Source organism: Pyxicephalus adspersus, chromosome 8 (assembly GCF_032062135.1).
Source record: "Pyxicephalus adspersus chromosome 8, UCB_Pads_2.0, whole genome shotgun sequence".
NCBI lineage: Eukaryota > Metazoa > Chordata > Amphibia > Anura > Pyxicephalidae > Pyxicephalus > Pyxicephalus adspersus.
Genome location: NC_092865.1, coordinates 6098355 through 6119781, shown reverse-complemented (window position 1 = coordinate 6119781; position 21427 = coordinate 6098355). Strand labels below are relative to the sequence as shown.

Genomic DNA, 21427 nt, shown 5'->3' with positions numbered 1-21427 from the left:
TTAGGAATATAGATAAATAGATGCATAAATGGTCAATACATGTATATGGTGTATAGCAACTTTACTGGAAATTGTTTGGCTTTAAAGTGAACCTGTGCGTTGTTAGAAGCAAATGGAATTACTTTGTACTGTATGGAATGGGGAACATTTCCAGTCCTGCCACGAACATAGGACTCTACCTGTCCAGTCACAGCATGAAGTCTTACTTTGCAACTGAACAAAGGAGTGAAGGAAGCAAAAGGAAGGTCATTTTGTGGAGTGTGGGAAGGCAGCATTTATTGGAACCAGTTTGTTTGCCCTACAAAAGAATGGCTTGGCAGTGGGCAATATGCACGTGAGGAGTATGGAGGGCAGTATAGTGCACAGTATGGGTGGAAGAGGAGTATGACTACATGTCTGCAAGCATTGTATGCAGGAGTGTGGGGTTAGTGAGCATTATGTGCAGTAAAGGAGTGCAAGGGGTATGACAGCAGGGGCAAAATGTTGGGCAGTATGCTCAGGAGGGAGTGCAGAGGGTATAAGAGCAGAATTTGAAGAATTAGGTGTGTAGGGCATGCAGGTCACTGTACATTCAGGAGAGGAGTGAGAAGGAGTGATTCTGGGGTGTTGATGGAGGGCAATATCTGGTATGAGCAGAAGAGGAGCTCAGACACCAAAAACCTTTACTTTTTTCATTGATAATGTCCAATATGCTTTACTGAACTTAGGACCACAACAGAATTGTTGTGACGCTTACTTTTAGCTTATGTGTGCGAGCTGCGACTCCGCTGGCTTGTATCATAGCTACGAACACGGGAATATCTCCCAGAGGACTCCCCTTTCCACCTGCTATGCTGATGCCCAGAGCATCATTGGGCCCCTAAGGATGCAGAAATAAGATGGGAAAGGTTAATGTCTGCTCATCAAAGAGACAGCAGCAGAGATGATATATATTTGTTTTCACTCACCCTGGTGATTTCAACAATCCGTGGCTCCATTTCTGTACCTGCAAGCAGACGAAGAAAACTTCAGAAGAGAACCTGTCTGTTTACACATTAATTAAGCACTGAGGCACCTAGAGAGACTCACTCCGAATCACAAACTTTCAACAATGTTTACAACCAAGCTGCTAACACAAACCTCTTTCTGTATATACAAAAACACAAAAACAATCCTGAGGAAGCTTAAGCCGGGCGAAACGCGTTGGGTAACAAAGCTGCGTACACTCGCACCATTTGTGTTCCTTGCACATATCGTGTTGTTCAACGCTATACGCCATGATGAAAAATGTCTAACCACCAAGCAGGTGATCTGTGTCTAGTCAAATGAGTATCGAAGCTCAAAAAATGAGGCCGTACCAATTAACACTGTTGATGCAAACAAATATTGTATGACCTATTCTATGTAAGAATTATGCTTACTACAAAATAATTTTGTGCCATAAAACTCTGCCTGTCTATTGTTTTTGTGTATTTATATCCTATTTCAGTCGGCAAACTTTCTATATAAGGGAAAATATATGCTTATGAAAAAATCTTTCCACTTATATCCCTTGAGCCTTCTTTCTCTCTTTCTGTATATATAATTGTATGATATTCCATTCATGGTGAATCTTGGAGATGTACAGTTAAATCTTGGCTGCAGACATTTACTTATAGGTATTTATATCATTCACCAGCTGGGCCAAATAGGGGGCAGCTGAACAAAGAGAATTCCCAAAGCACTATGGATTAGCTAAAGGGTCACCCTAAAAAGTCACCTCACTATTGTAGAAATATCTTTTAGAGATAAAAGAAACTGACTGGTTCCATCTACCAGGGGTCCCCAATAACAGGAGGTGGACCAACCATTTATTTACATTGCTTAGGGTCTCCTAAATGCATTTTGTATGTAAACGGTTCATTCCATCTATAGCAAAGTTTTGTTGCTAAACCATCTGACATCCTAAAGTGGAACTAAACTTAGCCAACTCATCTGTTCACTGCCATCTTTCTTCTATTCTTCTGCTTCCAGATAATCTTCAGCTATTTTGATTGGCCGTGCCGATGTGATCCCAGCACACGCAAGGAAAACCAGATTCCCCCAGCTTTAGTTCCAGTATCATTGTTAGTTTTAGGTGAGATCTGTTCCCGGGTCTACACACCCAACTGTGCGCAATATAAAGGGGTCCGGTGCTGGGAAAGTGGTATCCTGGCCCCCCCATGACATAATTCTGGCCTGGCCAATCAAGATGGCTGAACATTGACATCCCAACAAAGAAGAAGATGGGAGCGTCCGTGATGGAATGCGGATAGGTCAAAATAAAAAATTGCAACCAGGCAGGTATGTTTATTTTATTGTATTGTTCCTTATGTACAAAGGACTTTCCTGATCGCAGTTCTTTCATTTTTACCTATAGTTCCACTTTAAAGCATTTTGTTTCTGGGCAGCAGTCCCTCAACTTTTTTTTTTTTTGTTTAAACATCAATTGTTGAGCTCCAATCAGTGACTTTGCCTAGGCTGAGATGATGTTATCACTCTGCTGCAGCCCAGGTGAAGCATTTCTTCAGTCTCATCTCTTCTAGTGATTGGACTATAACATTCTAACACACACCAAGGTAGGTTGGGGGGGCGATTGTCATTATACAGGAACCAGGTTGTAAGTGTTTCAGTTTGCAGCCATCACACAAATCAGAGAATCTTACCAGAGTTCCTCTGAGAGGACGGTGCCGAGGATCTCTTTGAGCTGGAGATGGCAGAGGCATACGAGGCCGGCGGAGTGCTGTGAGAGCTGTTCTGGCTGACCTGGAACAAAGATTTGCAAGGTAATTAAATTCTCCTTCGTTCTAAAGACTTCATTCGTTTCATTACAATTTAATTACAGGACGGCGGTGTGATTATTGGACTGAATTCCCAGGTCCGATAGCTTTGTTTGGCTTGGTGAAAAAAACGTGACAAGCGAGTGCCAAGCTCGCAACTTTTCTCATTTTACCTGTCAGAAGCCCAATTCTATTTGAAAGGAATTTAATTTTTTTTTTTTTAACGCCTACACACTGCAAACAATTAACACGTTGTAGCTGCCAACATTTATGAGGGAAGTCATAAAAAATAGAGTTTGAGGTTATATTGGAATGAATTGAAGTTTAAAGCAGAGTTCCAGGTACAAATTATTGCGGCTCTGTGTTCATTGTTACACATCAATACAAGAAGTGGAAATACCAGGAGTTCATTTGGTATCAGCTCCTTGCATCTTATACACAGCTGAAGCAGAATCAGCACAAGGAGCCAATCAGTTAAGCTGCAGTGCTCATGTGCTAAAAAGAAATTTGCTAGAGGAAGGAGAGAGCAGAGAGACAAGCATAAACTTATCAGTCTGCTGCTTCTCCTTTCCAGTCACTGGTGGAGGGACGAGACCCATATTGATAGACTTACAGTATGCAACTTTAGAATGAATCAGACATTAAAAACAATGAATACTGTTTGACTGCTTGATCATCTTTTGGACAATACCTTTCTGCAAGTGAGGGCAGGAGCAGCAGGTGATGGCTTTTCCCATAGCCCATCAACCTGAGCAAAGTTAGCCCTGGGTATTTCCACCATTTTTTATTGTACAGATTTCTGCAGCAATCGGTTTGATATTGAGTAGTGTAAATCATGAAGATTCCTTGATCAATTCTGTCATTAAAATATAGATCACTAGGCCGATCAAGCAAACATCTCAAGTTGTAAAGTTAGCATATGTGTAACCTAATTGCAGCAAAGAAAATCAGGTCTCCTGTCCTGCCAGATGGGGCTGTAGTGTAAGGCAGAGCTTTGTAAACCTCACAACTGCTTTAATATTATAACACAGTATTTATATAGTGCCCACATATCATGCAGCTCTGTACATAGTCCATAGTCATGTCACTAGCTGTCCCTCAAAGGAGCTCACAATCTAACGTCCCTACCATAGTCATAAGTTCGTAAAATAGTATAAGGGCAATTTTGTGGGGGAAGCCAATTAACCTAACTGCATGTTAACTTAACAGGCAGAACCAGCAAACTCCATGCAGATGGTGTTCTGGCCGAGATTCAAACCTGGGACCTAGCGCTGCAAAGGCCAGAGTGCTAACCACTAAGCCACCATGCTGCCCAACCACAGTTTGTGACAATGTCCCCAAATGGACTTCACTGCCCAACACTACCCCCAAAAAGTCCATATATGAGGAACCTAACCATTGCACCCAAACACTTGCTAACACAAAGGACCCTCTAAGGCTGTCAGCATGATTATTAAGCACGTTTAGCATTTGTGTGATTTCAGCAAGTAGTCCGGGTGCATAATAACACGATTGGGGGGCAGAGTGTTGTCACCCCAATACAGGAAGTGGCATTATGGAAAGATTACCAGGTATATGAATGAAATTTGCATATTTAAAAGGTATTAAAAATGACTTTTGAACTGCAATGAATATGTTTCCTTTGATTCAGATTTTAGTGATCGGCTTTTCTTTTGCCTAACTTTCAGCATTGCACGCTTGCTGAACGCCCAGTCATAAAGAGTGAAGGTGCATTGTTGTCTGTGAGTTTTCTCTGGAGAGGATTTGTCTGACCGCAGCCTTTATAAAATACTTTTATAGCTTATTTCTGCTTTCCGCTTCTCTTGGTTTCTTATTCTAAGGTTTGCTGACATTTCCTTCTGATCATAGCACAGCTTGGAGATCTTCCATGAAAAGGGTAATGGGAGCTTCTTATAAGGCACACAAACATCCTCCTCTCATTCATTCTAGATGCCAAGTCCAATTGTTATAAGAAGGGATTGTTCTAGCAGTTCACATGCGTTGTATCTCCAGGATACAGAAACCTATACAAGTTTGATGGAGGGTCTCTGTCTTACCACTCCTAAATAAAATCCCAGCTATTTTTTGCATAAACACCATTTTAATATACACTTACATTAGTTTGCAGCAATCTATACAGAATTTTGGTAAAATTAAAGGCCAACTACAATTCAGGAGCATCGCCCCTACATAATACTCCCCTCCTTTTGTGTGTACAAAGTATTTTAGGAGAGGGATTCGCTATGGTCACATGACCCCCTTGGGTCCACTACCGATTCTTCCTGCAGCATTAGTGGGTGGCCCTTGCTGGTGCAGAAAATGATGCTCATGTAGTGACAGACACTGATTTTTGCATCGTCCACCTGTAAATCTAGAGCTACTTGATGCTGCTTCCTGGATGAGAAGAGAGCATGTCCTTGGCATCCTGGGCTCATAGAAAGTGATATTGGTTATTCCAGATATACATATCCCCACCCCTAGTAGCATTAGTAGAATCAGCTAATAGTTACTTAAATTCTGTGCAGAAAGCCTACATGTAATTGCCTTACCATTGAATGTAGTTCAATAGCTTCCTAGCACCAGTTCAAACCCAAATCCTGTCCTCAGTAAGGCAGCTGCAGAGAGGACCGCTGTGATCTATATGGAAGAAGCAGCCTCTCTGCAGCACTCCGAAACCCCCACGCACTACTCGAGCCTTCCAAACAGAAGAGAAATTTGGACAATTCTGATTCTGTGTCTTTGTTGTGAAGGGAGGCGTATCAAAGTGATACAGAGAGGATTTTCTCTCTGCAGCTAAATTACATAGAAGAGTTTGAATGAGTTTGGCATTGGGGTGCAATTTACCTTCTATCATATTACAGCTTTCTGTACAATATGCAGGGTCTGTGACTTCTTTTATATATAAAAAAAAAATCAATTGGGCTTTGAAATAATGCCACAAATAAAAACATTGCAGCCCAATTCCAACCAATCAGAATCATCGTTGAGCCTTTAGTACAGTGTGTCCTGTGACACCAGGACAATACAGGTGCAGGTGTCACCAATACAGGAAGCAGTGATGAGAAATAAATATAACTGAAAGATATTCTCTCCCCACTTTATGAAACAGACCTTTTGTTACATTTGCCTAAATAATGCCGAACCCATACATTGGAATCTGACTTTACAATCGACTTCTGGTTTACCTAAGGGACCTAATCAGGGAGGCCGGGCACTATGTAGTGGTGGGTAGAGATTGTACTGGCAAAAAGTAATGTGTGTTGTGGGCTTAGAAAGATATTTTCATGTGACTAGGACAGTAAGTGGGGACATAGCATCAAAAGCTGATAGATGTTCTCATCCTTCATGGCTTGAGTGTGAGAAATACAAAAGCTTACTTTTTTCCAAATGTTAGCTTGTTTATGAAATATCTGCCATTATATGACCAGATCTAATACAGATAAAAGGGCTGTAATAATCTCCTTGCAGCGCTGGTACTCAGGAAGGCAGCAGAATGTTGGTGGCTGTATTGACCCAAATTCTACACGTTGAGAGAATTTATGCAATTGATTGCAATTAGTGCTGCATACGGATGGCGAGTCGGGAGAGCTCCTCTGATGAACTTTACTATCGCAGCCCTTCAATAGATCTTCCTAGGGATAATAGAGTATTGTGCTGCTTCTGCGAAGGATCAATATCAGTCAGATGCAGCACCTCCAACTCATATGAATGATGATCAATGGCCACCAAGAGAGCAGCAAGGAGCTCACAATACAGTGATGCCAGAGAAATTATATTTCAGCCTCACAATACTTACAGGAGAAATTATTTTATTAATATATATCTCTTAGATTGTAATCTCTTTGGGGCGGGGTCCTCCCCTCCTCCTGTGTCACTCTTCGTATCCATCTGTCATTTCCAACCCCTATTTAATAAACATTTTTATATAGCACCAACATACTATGCAGTGCTGTACATTAAAATTCAAAGCAATGTAAAATTTTAATAAAATGTGCAAACTGTAAATCATTAAATAAAAAAATTAATCTACATCATCCAGATCTCTAATCCAATCAATACTGCTGGAAAATAATCCAGCCCCAATACTGGCTACAGTAAAAGTTGTGTAAATTTATTTCATTTTGGGATTTTCCCTCACAGGAAAAAAGAAATCACTTCAGGGCCCCAAATTTCACCATATTGTGGATGTCCATGCCACCTCTAAGCACTGAAGAAGTAGCAGGCAACTCTTGGCATGCATTGCACTGTGGTAGATAAAGGGGGTCAGACAGGGCCAATTTGTGGTTATTTATAATGAATGTGCTTCCTTAAAGCCGACCTATAACCACATTTTTCAAATAATATATAAGGGTGGCTATTGCTTTTTATATCATGTAAATATATATATATAATTATTATTATTAATAATATTAATAATAATAAACAGGATTTATATAGCGCCAACATATTACGCAGCTCCGTACATTAAATAGGGGTTGCAAATGACAGAGATACAGACAGTGACAAAGGGGGAGGAGAGGACCCTGCCCAGAAGAGCTTACAATCTAGGAGATGGGGGAAGTATCACACAATATAATGTAAAAAAAATTTTTTTTACAATTTTTGGGGTGGACCCCTAACTTTTTTTCATCTTTATCACCACTTTTTAACATTATATATAAGAGTGGCTATGCCTTTTATACAATGCAAAAGTTTGTTTTTTTTTGTTTTTTTTTGGGGGGGGGGGGGCTCTGTTCCATCTTTATTGCTGCAGAAGTGACAAGGACGCAGTACTTCTGGTGGGATTGTTTTCTGTATATGCTTGAAAAATGGCTTGCTTGTTTGCTGGGTGGATGGTGCGACCAAGCCAAAGTGTGCATATCAAACAACCTTTCATTTACTGACCCAGGAGGAGTACTGGTGAAGTTTTGGAGACATTACCTTTACCTGATTGATACCAATGACACTAATCCAGTGTTCCCCATAATACCCGCCTTGCATGCAGTGTAGGGCTGACCTGGATTTTAACATCACCTTAGTGCTTTGAATATCTGTTTGTTTGCTTTGTTGTTCTGCTATTAAATCCCCTGAAAAAGTGGCTGCTGCCGCGAAATGTGTCGGATTGCAGAAATTAAATTTTTTATTATATAAACAGTTTTTATTTTTATTAAATTGTTTTTTTTTTTTGCATATGTGTGCAAATTGTGAGGTAAAGCCATGTGATGGTCTTTTTATTGACTGTATGGTGTATATGCTGACATTATGTTTTTATAAGTACAAGTTTGAAATAAAATGGAATTTTTATTCTTTTGATATGGGTATGCCAGTAATTTCCTGCCTGGGTCCACTTATGGTAAGTGAGACCATTATTTTCCTCTGATTGTTTAGGAATATGTCATTGTTTGATATATGTATTACCTTTAAGGGGATTTCCTTTTGTGCATAGTTTACTTTCAATATAAAACAAACGCAGCCCCCACATATAAGGATTGGCCAGCTGCACTATATACCATTGCTTTGGGTTCGATATCCTGCAAACTGCAATGGACCTGAGAAATGTAAAAGCTATGACAATGCTAAAGTGGTCTCAAGATATATTTCATGTATCAGGACATAAGAGAAACTACTTTAGCATGCCCATTACTGTTTGTTGGCTCTGGGCCATTAATGACAGCCAGGTCTACATCTTGCAGATTTGTAATAATAAAATCTGTGCAGAATAGCAGCTGCAGAACGTGCAGCACAGCGGGGGCTGTAAATAAAACCTCGTTCTATGTTAACCATAAGCAGAAAACACATACCTGACTGCTCGGGTAAGATTGCCTGGATGACAGCCAAGAGCCGACTCTCAGCCTTCCAATCTCCAGATGAACGAGTCCTTGAGCACACTGAAGAGAAAATACAAGTCTATTGAAGATCAGAGCGACGGGGAAGTCGGGCATTACCGAACATAACATCCTAATATACCACAAACTGGGATCCCGACACACTCGGGCTTAGAAAACAAAATGATAGCCTGTGATGCCGGATCCCAGGGAGAGCAAAAAAGCTTTACAAATAACAAATGGCTGCGTCCCGGTAAAACGTGCATAAAATACGAGAAGTTTAATCAACGTGGGCTATGGGCACAATGGGATCTCTCCATGGGGGATTTACAACGACACACGGATGACGGGATGGTAAATCTGTGTTTAAGAGGCAACTTCAGACACACAACTTAAAGCTAAACTCCGGGATATGCAATCATTATCTAAATACAACAGACCTGTGTGTATTTTAATTTGGTTTGTGTATTTCTTGTGCACCAATCCAGTGTGAAACTTTGCCTATATACAAGAATTTCCTGTAATAAAGACCAGTCATTGAGCTCTCTCTACTTGTGCACAGAGTTTGGTCATGTATCCGCCCCTTCCTGTATTAGGTGGGGCCTATCAAGCTCCTCCCACTGTTCTGCTCTCTGCACAGATTATGTACAGCACAGATCTGGGTTGGCAAAGGCATTTAGTGCACATAAAGTGGATTTATGTACTATGTGGCTTTTACGTTATATCTATTTCAAGTTTGTGTTCATCTTTTAACACATTTACAGGTTTCCTGACAAAAATAATTTGTATCCAAATACATTAAGATACAATACGAAATGCGGTGAAAGCCCTATCATTTCCAGGAGTAGAAGGCACCATGATTACAGATAGAGCTTTTTACTCTTATTTATTGGGTACATGTAAATGCCGCATCCTCAGCACCATGCGGCTCTCACCTTCAATACGGTGGCCACCACTTCCTGGGAGGCATTGCGCATGTCCTCGCCATTGACGGACAGAATCTGATCCCCCTGCATTAATCTTCCATCATAGTCGGCAGCCCCCCCTTTCACGATGTCAGATATGAAGACTCCGCTGCCGGTCCTGGAAGATGAATTACACTTTGTGTTAAGCAGGAAGTTACTCAGCGCATCAATCAAACCGCTACCCTCCCCACCGTGCACAAATCCCGTCATCTGCTCCATAATAGTGAGGACAATGACCGTGACAGTCCTGCAGAAGAGCAGCCAGGGAGTGCTAAAATCACAGAGAAACGGATCAGTACGAATTTACTGACTGGGCTTGGGCAAGGATCTGAAAGTAAATAAATCCAATTTTTGAAATCTCATCTAAGCTTCAACATGGTATTTCAAAAGTAATTTTTTATTATTATTATTATTATTATTATTAATAATAATAAACAGGATTTATATAGCACCAACATTTTACGCAGCGCTGTACATTAAATAGGGGTTGCAAATGACAGACTAATACAGTGATACAGGAGGAGAGGACAATATTATTTAAACCAGTAAAATCCTGGTGATGAATGCCTTTGTTCAGGCACTTCCTGTAAGATGACCACACACTCTCCAAGTTTGCTAATTGCTTTCTTGAGTTGCCACCCTGCCATATAGACTTCTGATGGAGACTATGGGGCATATTTATAAACAATTTTCATAGGTATTCATTTAACATGAATGCTAGTTCTTTGTGAATGGAGAAGAGGGAATGTACTAACTAGAATCGAATGTACTTAAAATCTACTTGAAAGTTGTTTAGAAGACATGGGAACAGTTATGTTGGTTTATTATCAGGCGTCATTCTCAATTTGCCCTCCAGATGGTGCTGTGTTTGTTTTCCTTTGGGAAGAATTAAACTTGTATTTAATATGCATGGAAATGAAAATGGCACCACCTAGTGGACAAATTGAGCATGACATCTGCTAATAAACCAATATATCTGTACATTTGCTCATGTCTATTTAAAACCTACCTTTCAAGTAAAATTAAGTATATAATCCACTTCTAGTTAACTTTTAAGTAAATTTACTCATCTTAATTTTCAGAGAAAAACATAGGCCCTGTGTCCTTTACTATAGTTGTTACTACATTGCAAAACTAAGAAACCATAACTCCCCCAGTGCATTCCTAAATATCTTCTGCATTACAGAACATTGTGTCTATGCCAAACTTATGAAACCACTGGATTCTACTATAGCAGATTCCAGAGAGCTCCCCCTATGTGCAGTTGGTGGGCCTGCTTCCTAATTCCTGTACCTGTGCAGCTTCATTGTTCTGCTTTCTGACCAATCTGATTCAAAGTTTTGAAGCAAGCCTGAAGGTGATTATTTTTTCATACGTACAGATGTGTGTAGACAGACACAAACACATCTTTTCATCCCGGCAGCTATTGTATGTTCAGATATACCGGGTAATTGCATACATTCGATTAGGGCCTGTAAAGAGGCCAGCTGGTTAGCATTATACCAGCAGGTGTACACAATCTGCAAGGAGTCTGCACATTCTGCTTAGTGTGGGTTTTCTCCAGCTGTTGCCTCTTACAAAGAAAAGACAAGCTAGTAAATGTATCCAACAAATTTGACCCTTGTCTCCGTTTCCTGCGAGAAGTGACGGTCTGCCAATCTACAACTGTATCTTGCCAAGAAAATCTATTGATAGTCCCAACAGCACAGCTATACGTGGGGTTGGCATGAGAAAATGTTGGCTGGTGCTGGAAATCTGTTAACAGGAACTTGGTTCTTGGTGGGTTAAGATATGAAACCTGTGGATTGTAAGGACATCCAATAAAGCTGGCCATATATAAGGCAACGTGGTGGAGTGATTGATTTTCTGATTCTATTTTTATGAAAATTAGAAAATAATTAAAGACAGAAAAGATGGGTTTGGAATTGTTCCAACAAAACCTGGTGGAAATGTCCAATGGTATCCCAAAAAAGCTTAAATTTACTGACTGCAAATCACAGACAGAAGTCTGGTAATCCATCAAATGCGTGGGTGGTAGATTGCTTCATCTCTGGCAATCTATTGCTATGGTATGTGTGATTTCTGATGACATGCAAATATCTGGAATATTGTGTCTGTATTAATCTTCTGAAACCCGTGTCCACTGGATTCTACTATAGCAGATTCCAGAGAGCTCCCCCTATAGGTAGTTGTCGGGTCTGTTTCCTGATGCCTGTGCAGCTTTCTTATTCTGCTTTCTGACTAATCAGGTTTAAATTTCAGTTTTCAAGCAAGTCTGATTGTGATTAGTGAGTGAGTGCTTTGGAAGGGGAAAGGCAGTAAACCGGCTAGAGAGGTTACATTTGAGTATTTTCTTCCTACAACCCAATCATGGCTTCCCACAATTCTGATAAAAGGCAGTAGGCTCAGCTAATGCAATGTCAATGAAAAGCTAACGCTTTGTGAAGGTTGGTGCTTTGTATGCTTTTCAAAGCTTTATATTATATTTGACTTTGTTGTACAGTTTAATACAATACAGCGTATTGTATACTTGTTACAAAAAAAAATTTATATATATATATATATATATATATATATATATATATAATTTTATATAACGGCTGTATTTAAAATCCGCTCGGAAGTGACCATGGTTGCAGCCACATATCTATATCCATAGGGCCCACCGTACCTTTTCCCCACGATGCTTAACCCAAGACCACGTCCACTTTTCTTTTGCAGCTCCACATGGAATATATCCAGATTCTCTTCATCCCTGTACTGCGCTTCATCCCGAAACACCACCAGCTGCACCCTTTGTGGTGTCTGACGGAGCGCTGTGATGGCATCCTCATGGGAGGCCCTCCGAAGATCCACCCCGTTGACCTGAGAAAACAACATGGCGGTTAACCTGAATCCTTCTGTTCAGCTGGTGTATTCTGGGTAAATTACAGAATCATATCACAGAATTTCATCATCTGGGGTAAAAACCATACGTCAGCCATAAGAAATAACATTATTCATTAATAGTTTATTTGTCCTACTTACTTCCAGAATCTGATCGCCTGCCCAGAGTCTCCCATCTCTAGCTGCAGCTCCTTCCTCATATACTTCATGTATTACCACCGCCTCCTGCAAAACACACAAAGCCACACAAGAAGTTCACAACGTTATCATAACATAGTCTCTGAATCTATAAAAAAAAAGAAAATTAATAAATGAGAAATGTATTAGAGAAACTTTTATCCGTTGTACAACAAAACCTGAATGTTCCCAAAGCTGGCCAATGTCACAACAAATACACAAAGGAAATCACAATGTCTTTAGGAAACATCTTTTACTGGTCAGATTTTTGCAGGCGTGAAGTAAAAAAAATTATTAACTGGGTTATGGCTCCTTAAAATACTGCTAGCTACCAGATGGTAATAGCATTTTCAATGAGGCGTATACTGAAGACAAGCAGAATAGGAGCCATTTGATGAGGTGCTTTACTGCTTCACAAAATTATCTGGAGATTAAATATTGCATGAGATTATATAAAGTTCATTATCTGTGACCAGTGAGCTGGGGGACCTCCAACCAACAGCATCAACTTTCTTGAAGTTGTTGCAGATATGTTGTCATCCTGATTGGAGGAAAGATCAGAATAGACACACAACCACATGGAGGGGCATACTCTCCTTTTTATTATTATTACACAGTAACTATATAGCGCTAACATATTATGCAGCGCTGTACAAAGTCAATAGTTATGTCACTAACGGTCCCTCACAGTTTAATGTCCCTACCATAGCCATAAGTCTTTAATACAGTCTAAGGACAATTTTGGGGGGAAGCCAATTAACTTTGCTGCATGTTTTTGGAATGTGGGAGAAAACCAGAGTACCCAGAGGAAACCCACACAAACACAGGGAGAACCTGCAAACTCCATGCAGATAGTGTCCTGGCCGATATTCGAACCTGGGACTGCAAAGGCCAGAATGCTAACCACTGAGCCATTGTGCTGCCCTTTGTATTAGAAACCTGGCTATCTGAATCCCAGGAACAGAAATACAGTTTTTTTGCAGGTAAAACCAGCCTACTTTTTATGCAGTGGTGGCTTTCCTTCACCTATAGATCCCCAGCCAAAATGCAAAAGGTCAGGAAAAAGAAAACCTACATTTGGCAATTGGTTCTCTCCATAAATTCTTACGACTGCCATTTAGGCTCCCCCTATTTTGCTCTTGCACCCACTTCTGTCTTTTTTTTCTAAAATAGATTGTATCATAGCATCGGCGTGACCATGGCGAAGCTCTTACCAGCGGAGTGTCTTTCCCTCCTACAATACTAAGTCCAAGGCCCGATCGACCTTTGGAGATCTCAATCGTCATTTCCTGCCCTGGGATAATTGGACATGTTGCCGGGTCAAAATGCACTGATGGAGATGGAATGTTCCCTAAAGACCAAAAGGGAAGAGTTAGGAAAAGTGGAAGATACCAAATTCACGATGGGCAATTTAGCTTCTCTTGTCCTCTTACTCTGGTTGGTGATTTCCGAATCCTGAATAATGTAGGTTGGCGCTAGGGATAGCGGTATATCCTGGGCACTGTATGGTATCTTGGGGCTGGTTTTAGGTTGTTTCAGCTTGCTGACGAGCTGTACACATGTGGAAAAAAGAAAAATATAAATAAAAATTTTATTTTTCAAAGGCTTATATCTATAACATCCAAAATGGCCCTACAGGTTAAACCAAAACCTGCCCATTTTAATGAAGAACCTGACTTGGCCTTAGGAGGCATCTGGTTCGGGCAGCAAATTCTAAAAGTGATCAAGTGAAAGTGATCTGAAAATGATCTGTTTTTTGCTTTTATGTTGCCATGGATGGCCGTTATGTAAGAATCCACAAAACATGTAGCTTAGCCATTTATTATTTGAGCCACCTTAGATAATGGGTACAGACCCTATCCTGATCCAGCACATTCCTCTCCTCCGCTGCCTCCAGGGTCTGGTCGCTGAACTTTACTTTACTTTCCTTTGGGGAAAAAAAACAAAACATTCTATTTTATTTTGGAGAAAAACAAAAAACAGTATAATGACAAGTCACCCTAAACCTGACAAGTAGTGGGACAACCCACCTAAATAATCCTTTCAATTTACAATTTATATATGCAGGCAATTCTAAATCTACACACAATATATGACCAGAGGCTTTTGGACCATTAAACTAATAGAAGCTTGTTGGACCTCCCATTTCAAATCCATGGACATTAAGTTTGGAGTCCCCCCCCCACCCGACCCCATCTCATGTGGATGAAATTGCCTCCAATCTTCTAATAAGGCTTCCTACAAAATTTGGGAATCTCTCTGCAAGAATGTTGTGGGCTTATTTAACCAAAAGAGTGTTGGTAAGGCGAGAATACTTGGCCTACAATCCGTGTTCTAATGCATCCCAAAGGGGCTCAGTAGGGTTGGGGGACCGGGCTATTATACACAATTAATATTCACAGTCTAATATCCCTACTATAGTCATATGTCATTAATACAGTCTATGGTCAATTTAGGGGGCTAGCCCCAATGTAGCTCCAATACGTTCCTCCACATCAAACCATGTCTATATGGAGCTGGATTTGTGTCACAATAACGTTCAAACATCAATTGGCCTTACCAGAACTGTTCCTACAAGGTTGGAAGCACACAGTTTTTAAAAATGTCTTTGTATTGGGTAGCAATTATCTATCAAAGGGACAAACACACATTTGCTAGTATATTGAGCAGTTCTCTGTAAGGCGGAATAGCTTTTCTGCTCTGATTAAGTTTTCCAGTAAATCCAGACTTCTGTAATAAAGATTTACCTGTTCTGTGCAGCCATATAGGTCAAAACGAGCTTAAATCAGCCCCCTTATCCCCAGTAACCGCAGAGGATAATTGTGTGTATTCTTCTGCTATCAAGAGCCACTGAATGACATTTACAAGTCCCCAAGGAGCAGCTGCAATCAGCTTTTCCCAATACCGCCCACGGCACCTCTCAACACACTGCAATCTCGCTACCTATACTACAATTTTGCAGGGCTCATTTGTAACACCAAGGGGTGCTGGAAATGTCTAATCCTTTTTTGTACTACACAGATGTGTAGCTTCATCCCTAAGGAGAATTTTATCTGAAAGCTTTTTATTGAGCTACATTATAATAATTACCTAACATAAAAGAAAAATGTATTTTTAGTGAGTACAGATAGTTTTGTTAAAAGAATTGCAAAGACAAAGATAGAGCTTAAATGGATAGGGATGTTTAGAGCCTTATAAAATAACTTATTAACAATTCGGTTTTGGTTTCATAAGCTCAGTTTACTTGCATATATAAATAATTTGTTATCTATTCTTGCTATGTGTATTAGGAAACCCATGCAGGACAAAACAACAGGTTCAGTTAAATGTCCACCTTCACTGCTATACATATTCCGTTTTCCGATTTCTCCAGCCACCTCATTCAGTCCTCCGGAGTACAAGAGCATGTCACTCACTCTGCTTATGACTGTGGTGGAGGTCGGCTACTGGTATCTCGGGATCATGGGGCTGTTACATTGGGACAGAAGTAGTGACACCTATACGTAGTCACTTTTCCCTATTTCTCCAATTGACCAATTTAGCCAACAGGAGTGCAGGGAAACACCTGGTTGCAGGAGCATGCAATTCACTCTGCTTCTGACTGTGGTGGAGCTCCAAAACTGGTATCTAAGGCACCAGGGGCTGTTACATTGGGACGGAGTAGAATGACACCTTATCAATCTGCTGCATCTTCTTTTATTGTCCAGTCTATGGGCGAGAGGGTGGGCAGTTTGGCCAAGGTAAGACCTGAGTTCATGGAGAAAAATCAGGTCTTGTGCCTTGCCAAACAAGGTTGTGCTGTGTTTCAGCACTGTGTAAGTTTTAGAACTTGGACAGAAATCACAATTTGGCTTCTATATGTGTTTCTCCTGTGTATTTCGCGGTTTAGCTCAGTTCAGTTTTTTAATGTAATTTGTTGTCTTTGGGAGGTTTGTGGTATCTGTTCTCCTCCCCACCAATGATGGTCATTACATCATGAAGAGAAGAATTAGGCAACCAGAGCTCCTACTTGAATTCTTGAACAAGTGTGTAACCAATAAAGAGAACAGAGGTCCCTAAAACAGCATTTACTAAAAATGTATTTGCTTTGGGATTATGCAGGGATATACATTTTCAACATTTTTGTTTTAGTGCAGAAAGCACTGTGCCAATAACAACTTGTGCCAACAATTAATGTACCTAAGTGTGAAGACTCATTAGTGGCCATATGACCCTTCATCCCTTCTTTCTAGAAACATCCTGCATCAAATATTTTCCATTTACAATTTTTTTTGCTTACTAAATAGGGAAACCAAACAGTCTGGAAACTATACATACATTTATTTATATACATATATTTCTTAGTTTAGTATTTTTCCTCCAAGTTCACCCATGGACTAACATAGTAATTCCAGAACAATAAATTCATGAAACACTCACGCTTGTTTTGATCTCCAAGTCAGCATAGCTTTTCTGGGGTTCCCCCAAACTGCCATCATCTACTCTGCTGGATACAATGACAGCAGGCACCTCCTAGAAATGAAATCACAACATTGACTTTGAGAACAATTACTGGCGAGAGCAAGCGGATACAAAGTCCAGGAAACATATTGTAAAGAAAAACAGCAATATACCTTTCTGCTTCATGAAAAGTCAAGTTATTAATTCAGAGTAGTAACACTGTCTGTCTCTTAAACCCTCACTACTTCCCACCATTCCATATCCCCCTCCTATTCTGTGATATTTCCCCCACTTCCTAGATTGTAAGCTCTGCGGGTCAGGGTCCTCTCCTCCTCCTGTGTCACTGTCTGTATCTGTCTGTCATTTGCAACCCCCATTTAAAGTACAGCGCTGCGTAATATGTTGGTGCTATATAAATCCTGTTTAATATTAATTTACATAATTATGTAACAGTCCCTTTACTTGGTGTTTAGATGAAGTGTCTTTGGCAGCAATTACAGCCTTGAGCCTGTGATGATGCAACAAGCTTTGCACACCTGGATCGGCGTATTTTCTGCAATAGTTCTTTACCAATCCTTTAAAGATCAGTCAGGTTGGATGGGGATTGTCAGTGGACGGCTATTTTCAGGTCTTTCCAGATGTTCAATAGGGTTCAAGTCAGGGCTTTGGCTGGGCCACTAATACTATCTGAAGCCACTCTATATATTTACGCACTGTCACATATGGAGGATGTGAATGGGCACAGCTGAAAAATGTTTCAGCAACAGCAAGCCCGATAAAAAAATAAAAAATAAAAGTAAAATATAAGATTTTTGTTTTCAATATAATGTCACGGCAGCAAATAAATAATCCTGAGATTTCTGCACAATCATTTTATGGCACCCAGGAGCAGTCTAATAAAATGCATGTGTTCTTGCTTATAAGTATGTGAGTGACTATAGAAAACAAATCTTTTTGTATGCTCAGTAGAGGAGTGCGGCTCGTCCTTCACCCCCAGCCTCTTTGTAACGATACAGCTACAAACAAGCAAACAAAGATGTTCAAGTGAAAGATGTCAAACCTGTTTTTCTTTTTTTTTTTGTATGTATTTGTGAATCAGTATAATAGAAGAATGGAAATATTGTGCTGGGTGTATGTTTCTTCTGGAGTGATATAGTACAACCGCTAACAAAAAAGTGCAAAGTATATGCCATTCACAGACTTTTTTGGAAGTTTGGAATATTAAAAAGCTAGTTAAATAAAATACAAAATTACAACTTACAACACCAGAAAAAAAAAGAAGGCAATAGTAGATATTAAGTTTGTGTCAATGCTCTGGAGCTGTCTCCTGTAATAATTCTTTTTCACCACTAGATGCTGCTATTTTGCTGGGTGGAACAACCATCAGTGACATTCAACTCATTTCCTATGTGCCCAGGCTGTCATGGACCTGCCCCCTGGCAATAGAACCACCACAGCCTGGGCTCACAATACTATGCTGGAAAACCAATCTATTCATTCTGTAGGTACTGTCCAGTGCGAATGTTTGGGAATGAACCTCAAAGAAACGGGTAAATGCCTCCTCTCCAGCAGGTAATGCTTGCCTTTACCTTTCTGCCCCAGATTATCTGTACACTGATACTTTCAGGTATGGTGCAGCATGCAACTCAATACATTTTGCACGGTAATTGGCCCAATGCTGTTACAGAGTCTCCAGCCCTGTGTTAGTTTGAAATGGGTCTCAGAGCTTACACATGGCTGACATTCTTCACTTCTGGTGACAGAGCAGCAGAGAGTTTAAAAATAAATGTAAACTGGTAAAAGTGAACTTGTTACTTTCCCCAGGTTCAGTTTAAATGGCAATCTTTTTCAGATTTAGAGATGACCACAGGAGGAAGCAAATCTGCAAAGTAAATGCAATTAGGAAAACATGCAGCAACCAAACCAACGCGTGAAAGCCATCAAAAATGTATTTTGAGTAAACTGCATGTATTCAGTAATGAGGTTTTTATTCAAAGTGATTGTCTACTTTGATGATTGATATGTCGACGGGTCTCATTTGCATGAATACAGCAGACTTCACCTGCATCTGTAATGGCATTGCAATCTATCCATCTCCGGGAAGCTCCACAAATGATGCAGTCAGACTTTAGCTCAGTCCTACCAACCCCACAGATTGCCAAGGCACCAGCTTTCAGTTAAACGTGCTTGCTCACCTGATTGGAGAACTGGGAACTTGCTGGCAGCGGGTAAGGGCTGATGGCCATCTGGCGAGCGGCATCTTGATTCCTGATGAAATAAAATAAAATCATCTTTGTTATCGTCCACATAAAAACATGACAGCAGCTGTGTGTGCTTTTCTCTCTGGAATGATTGGTGCCAAGAGCTGTAACTATACAATTCCAACACTTTCATCAGTCTGCACAGTGAAAGTGGAGAACGGATCGGTTTCTATGGGATATAGGGCCTGATGTGATAAAGCTTTCCAAGGCTGGAGAGGATACACTCATCAGTGATCCAGCAAACCTGGAATGGGTTTCTTCAAAAGTCATTTACTATTTGCTAGCAAATGCTTTGAATCCTGGACCAAATTTATTCCAGGTTTGCTGGATCACTCAGCTTCACTGATGAAAGTGTACCAACTCCAGCCTTGCAGAGCTTTTAAATCAGGCCCATAATGTCCTCTCTTTGCTTTGTGTAAAGGGTCGGCCTGCCCAATGTCAGATTTTAAAAATGATGTTCCTAATATGATTTTTATTTTAGTTTTTGTATATTTAGTCACATGAATATGAAATATTGCAACAGGTAAAAACGTAATTGAAGACATATTCCATGTGTTTACAAGTCTAGTCCTATCTGCTTTGTTGAAGAAAGAAAAAAGCAAGCTCCATAGCTCAAGCTCAGATTACACACATAGCTCAGGAGTCTGAGGGAAAAGCAAAGTATTCTGACCATAAAATTAGGGTTTACAAATGGAGGAAAGAGGAAATATGCACAGTGGGGCTTTTTCGGCATAAAATGAAGTCAATTTAATTAAATTAATAAGCATCCAGTAAAAAGCGTACAGAGTACTTGAAGTAATAGTGTACACAATGGTAAATATTTACAAACACTTCTAGTGATCTTGCATAATACAATTGTCTCGGACCCCGACGCGTTTTGCCGATAGGTTTCCTCAGGGAAATTTAGAGATTCATAATTAATAGAAGTTCATTGATAATGATTGCGGTCTTCAATATGGAAAATCAATGAAAGCACAGGATGCTTAATCAGAACACCATAAGGTTGTATAGAGGAAGCTGGGAGTCATGCCCAGAAGGTTAGGCAGTTCTATCTGTTGTTCTACAGTAGCTTCAGTTGGACACAGCCATAGGACTGCAGTTTTAGGCAATGAATGGGCTATATCTTTGTTTAACATATGGGGAGAACGAGCATCGCCACCAGCGTCTGGTAGTTTGAGTAGAGGAAGATTTACAAACTTAATATAACAAATTGACATTATGAAAAGCTTGAATTTAAAATGCATGCCAGTAGAGCGTAGCAAAGACTTTAATGCTAGCAAATGGAAGAGCAGGTACAGCAAAAAGACAGACCATTCTTCTTCTCTCCCATCACAATAAGCCAGAGTCACAAGGTATCGGCGTGCAATTTCCATGTCAGTCGCTTGTTTGTAATTACACATGCACTGGACGGCACACATGCCAAAACATGGACAGATCAGGACTCCATGCCCAAAATGCCCTCCAGAATCAAGGACCAGAATAATTATATCTGGAACAGACTGTGCATTGGTTCACCTTGCAACCTGAAAGCAGCTCATAAATCAAGAGGTTTTGAAATACCAGGATTTGGACGAACATTGTTTCTTCATTGTGCAGCTTAAGAAGAGCACCATCATTGTCTAAAAACACAAAAAATAGTTTGGTCCATACATTTGCCTCCAGCGGGGAGGAATTAGGAAAGAAAGTTGGCATGGCTTAGTGTTTGGCTGCTTTTTTTCTGCGGTCTCAGGACATCAGTTTGGTTCTTATCACACACTGCATTATTAAAACATAATAAACCTGCAATACACCAGGGGTGCCTGGCACGGAAACCTCTGCACAAACTCGCTGCCACATAATAAATATGAAACCCCAGAGCAGGCCACAGTCCTGCAAAATCAATGAATTGTAGGAATAAGGCGTATATAACACTGAGGGAGTTCTTATTGTATACTAATTTTCTTTCGTTCTTTTTCTGCAAATGCAAATGTAAAATCCAGCAATCCATCTCATGTGCTGTGGTGTGTGAATTCGATAGATTAGTTAGAGAAAATAACACGAGTACAGACATCCCCTGAGCTGGCAGGCATACAGAAATGTGCTGGCACCCTGATTCTCTACATGTATTCCCTACACCC

General features: G+C 40.3%; 1 protein-coding gene across 1 annotated transcript in view; it reads right to left on the bottom strand.

The window, feature by feature from the left end:
• PATJ (PATJ crumbs cell polarity complex component) overlaps positions 1 to 21427 on the bottom strand; it is a 111973-nt gene that overhangs the window by 12373 nt on the left and 78173 nt on the right. The window contains exons 30-41 of the mRNA XM_072419386.1: positions 19245 to 19317; positions 17029 to 17121; positions 14465 to 14536; positions 14043 to 14160; positions 13824 to 13960; positions 12574 to 12657; positions 12218 to 12411; positions 9517 to 9664; positions 8558 to 8644; positions 2664 to 2763; positions 948 to 985; positions 737 to 859 (exon numbers count right to left, since the gene is read on the bottom strand). Of these exons, the coding sequence (XP_072275487.1) occupies positions 737 to 859; positions 948 to 985; positions 2664 to 2763; positions 8558 to 8644; positions 9517 to 9664; positions 12218 to 12411; positions 12574 to 12657; positions 13824 to 13960; positions 14043 to 14160; positions 14465 to 14536; positions 17029 to 17121; positions 19245 to 19317 (1267 nt within the window). The remainder of the gene's footprint in view (positions 1 to 736; positions 860 to 947; positions 986 to 2663; positions 2764 to 8557; positions 8645 to 9516; positions 9665 to 12217; positions 12412 to 12573; positions 12658 to 13823; positions 13961 to 14042; positions 14161 to 14464; positions 14537 to 17028; positions 17122 to 19244; positions 19318 to 21427) is intronic.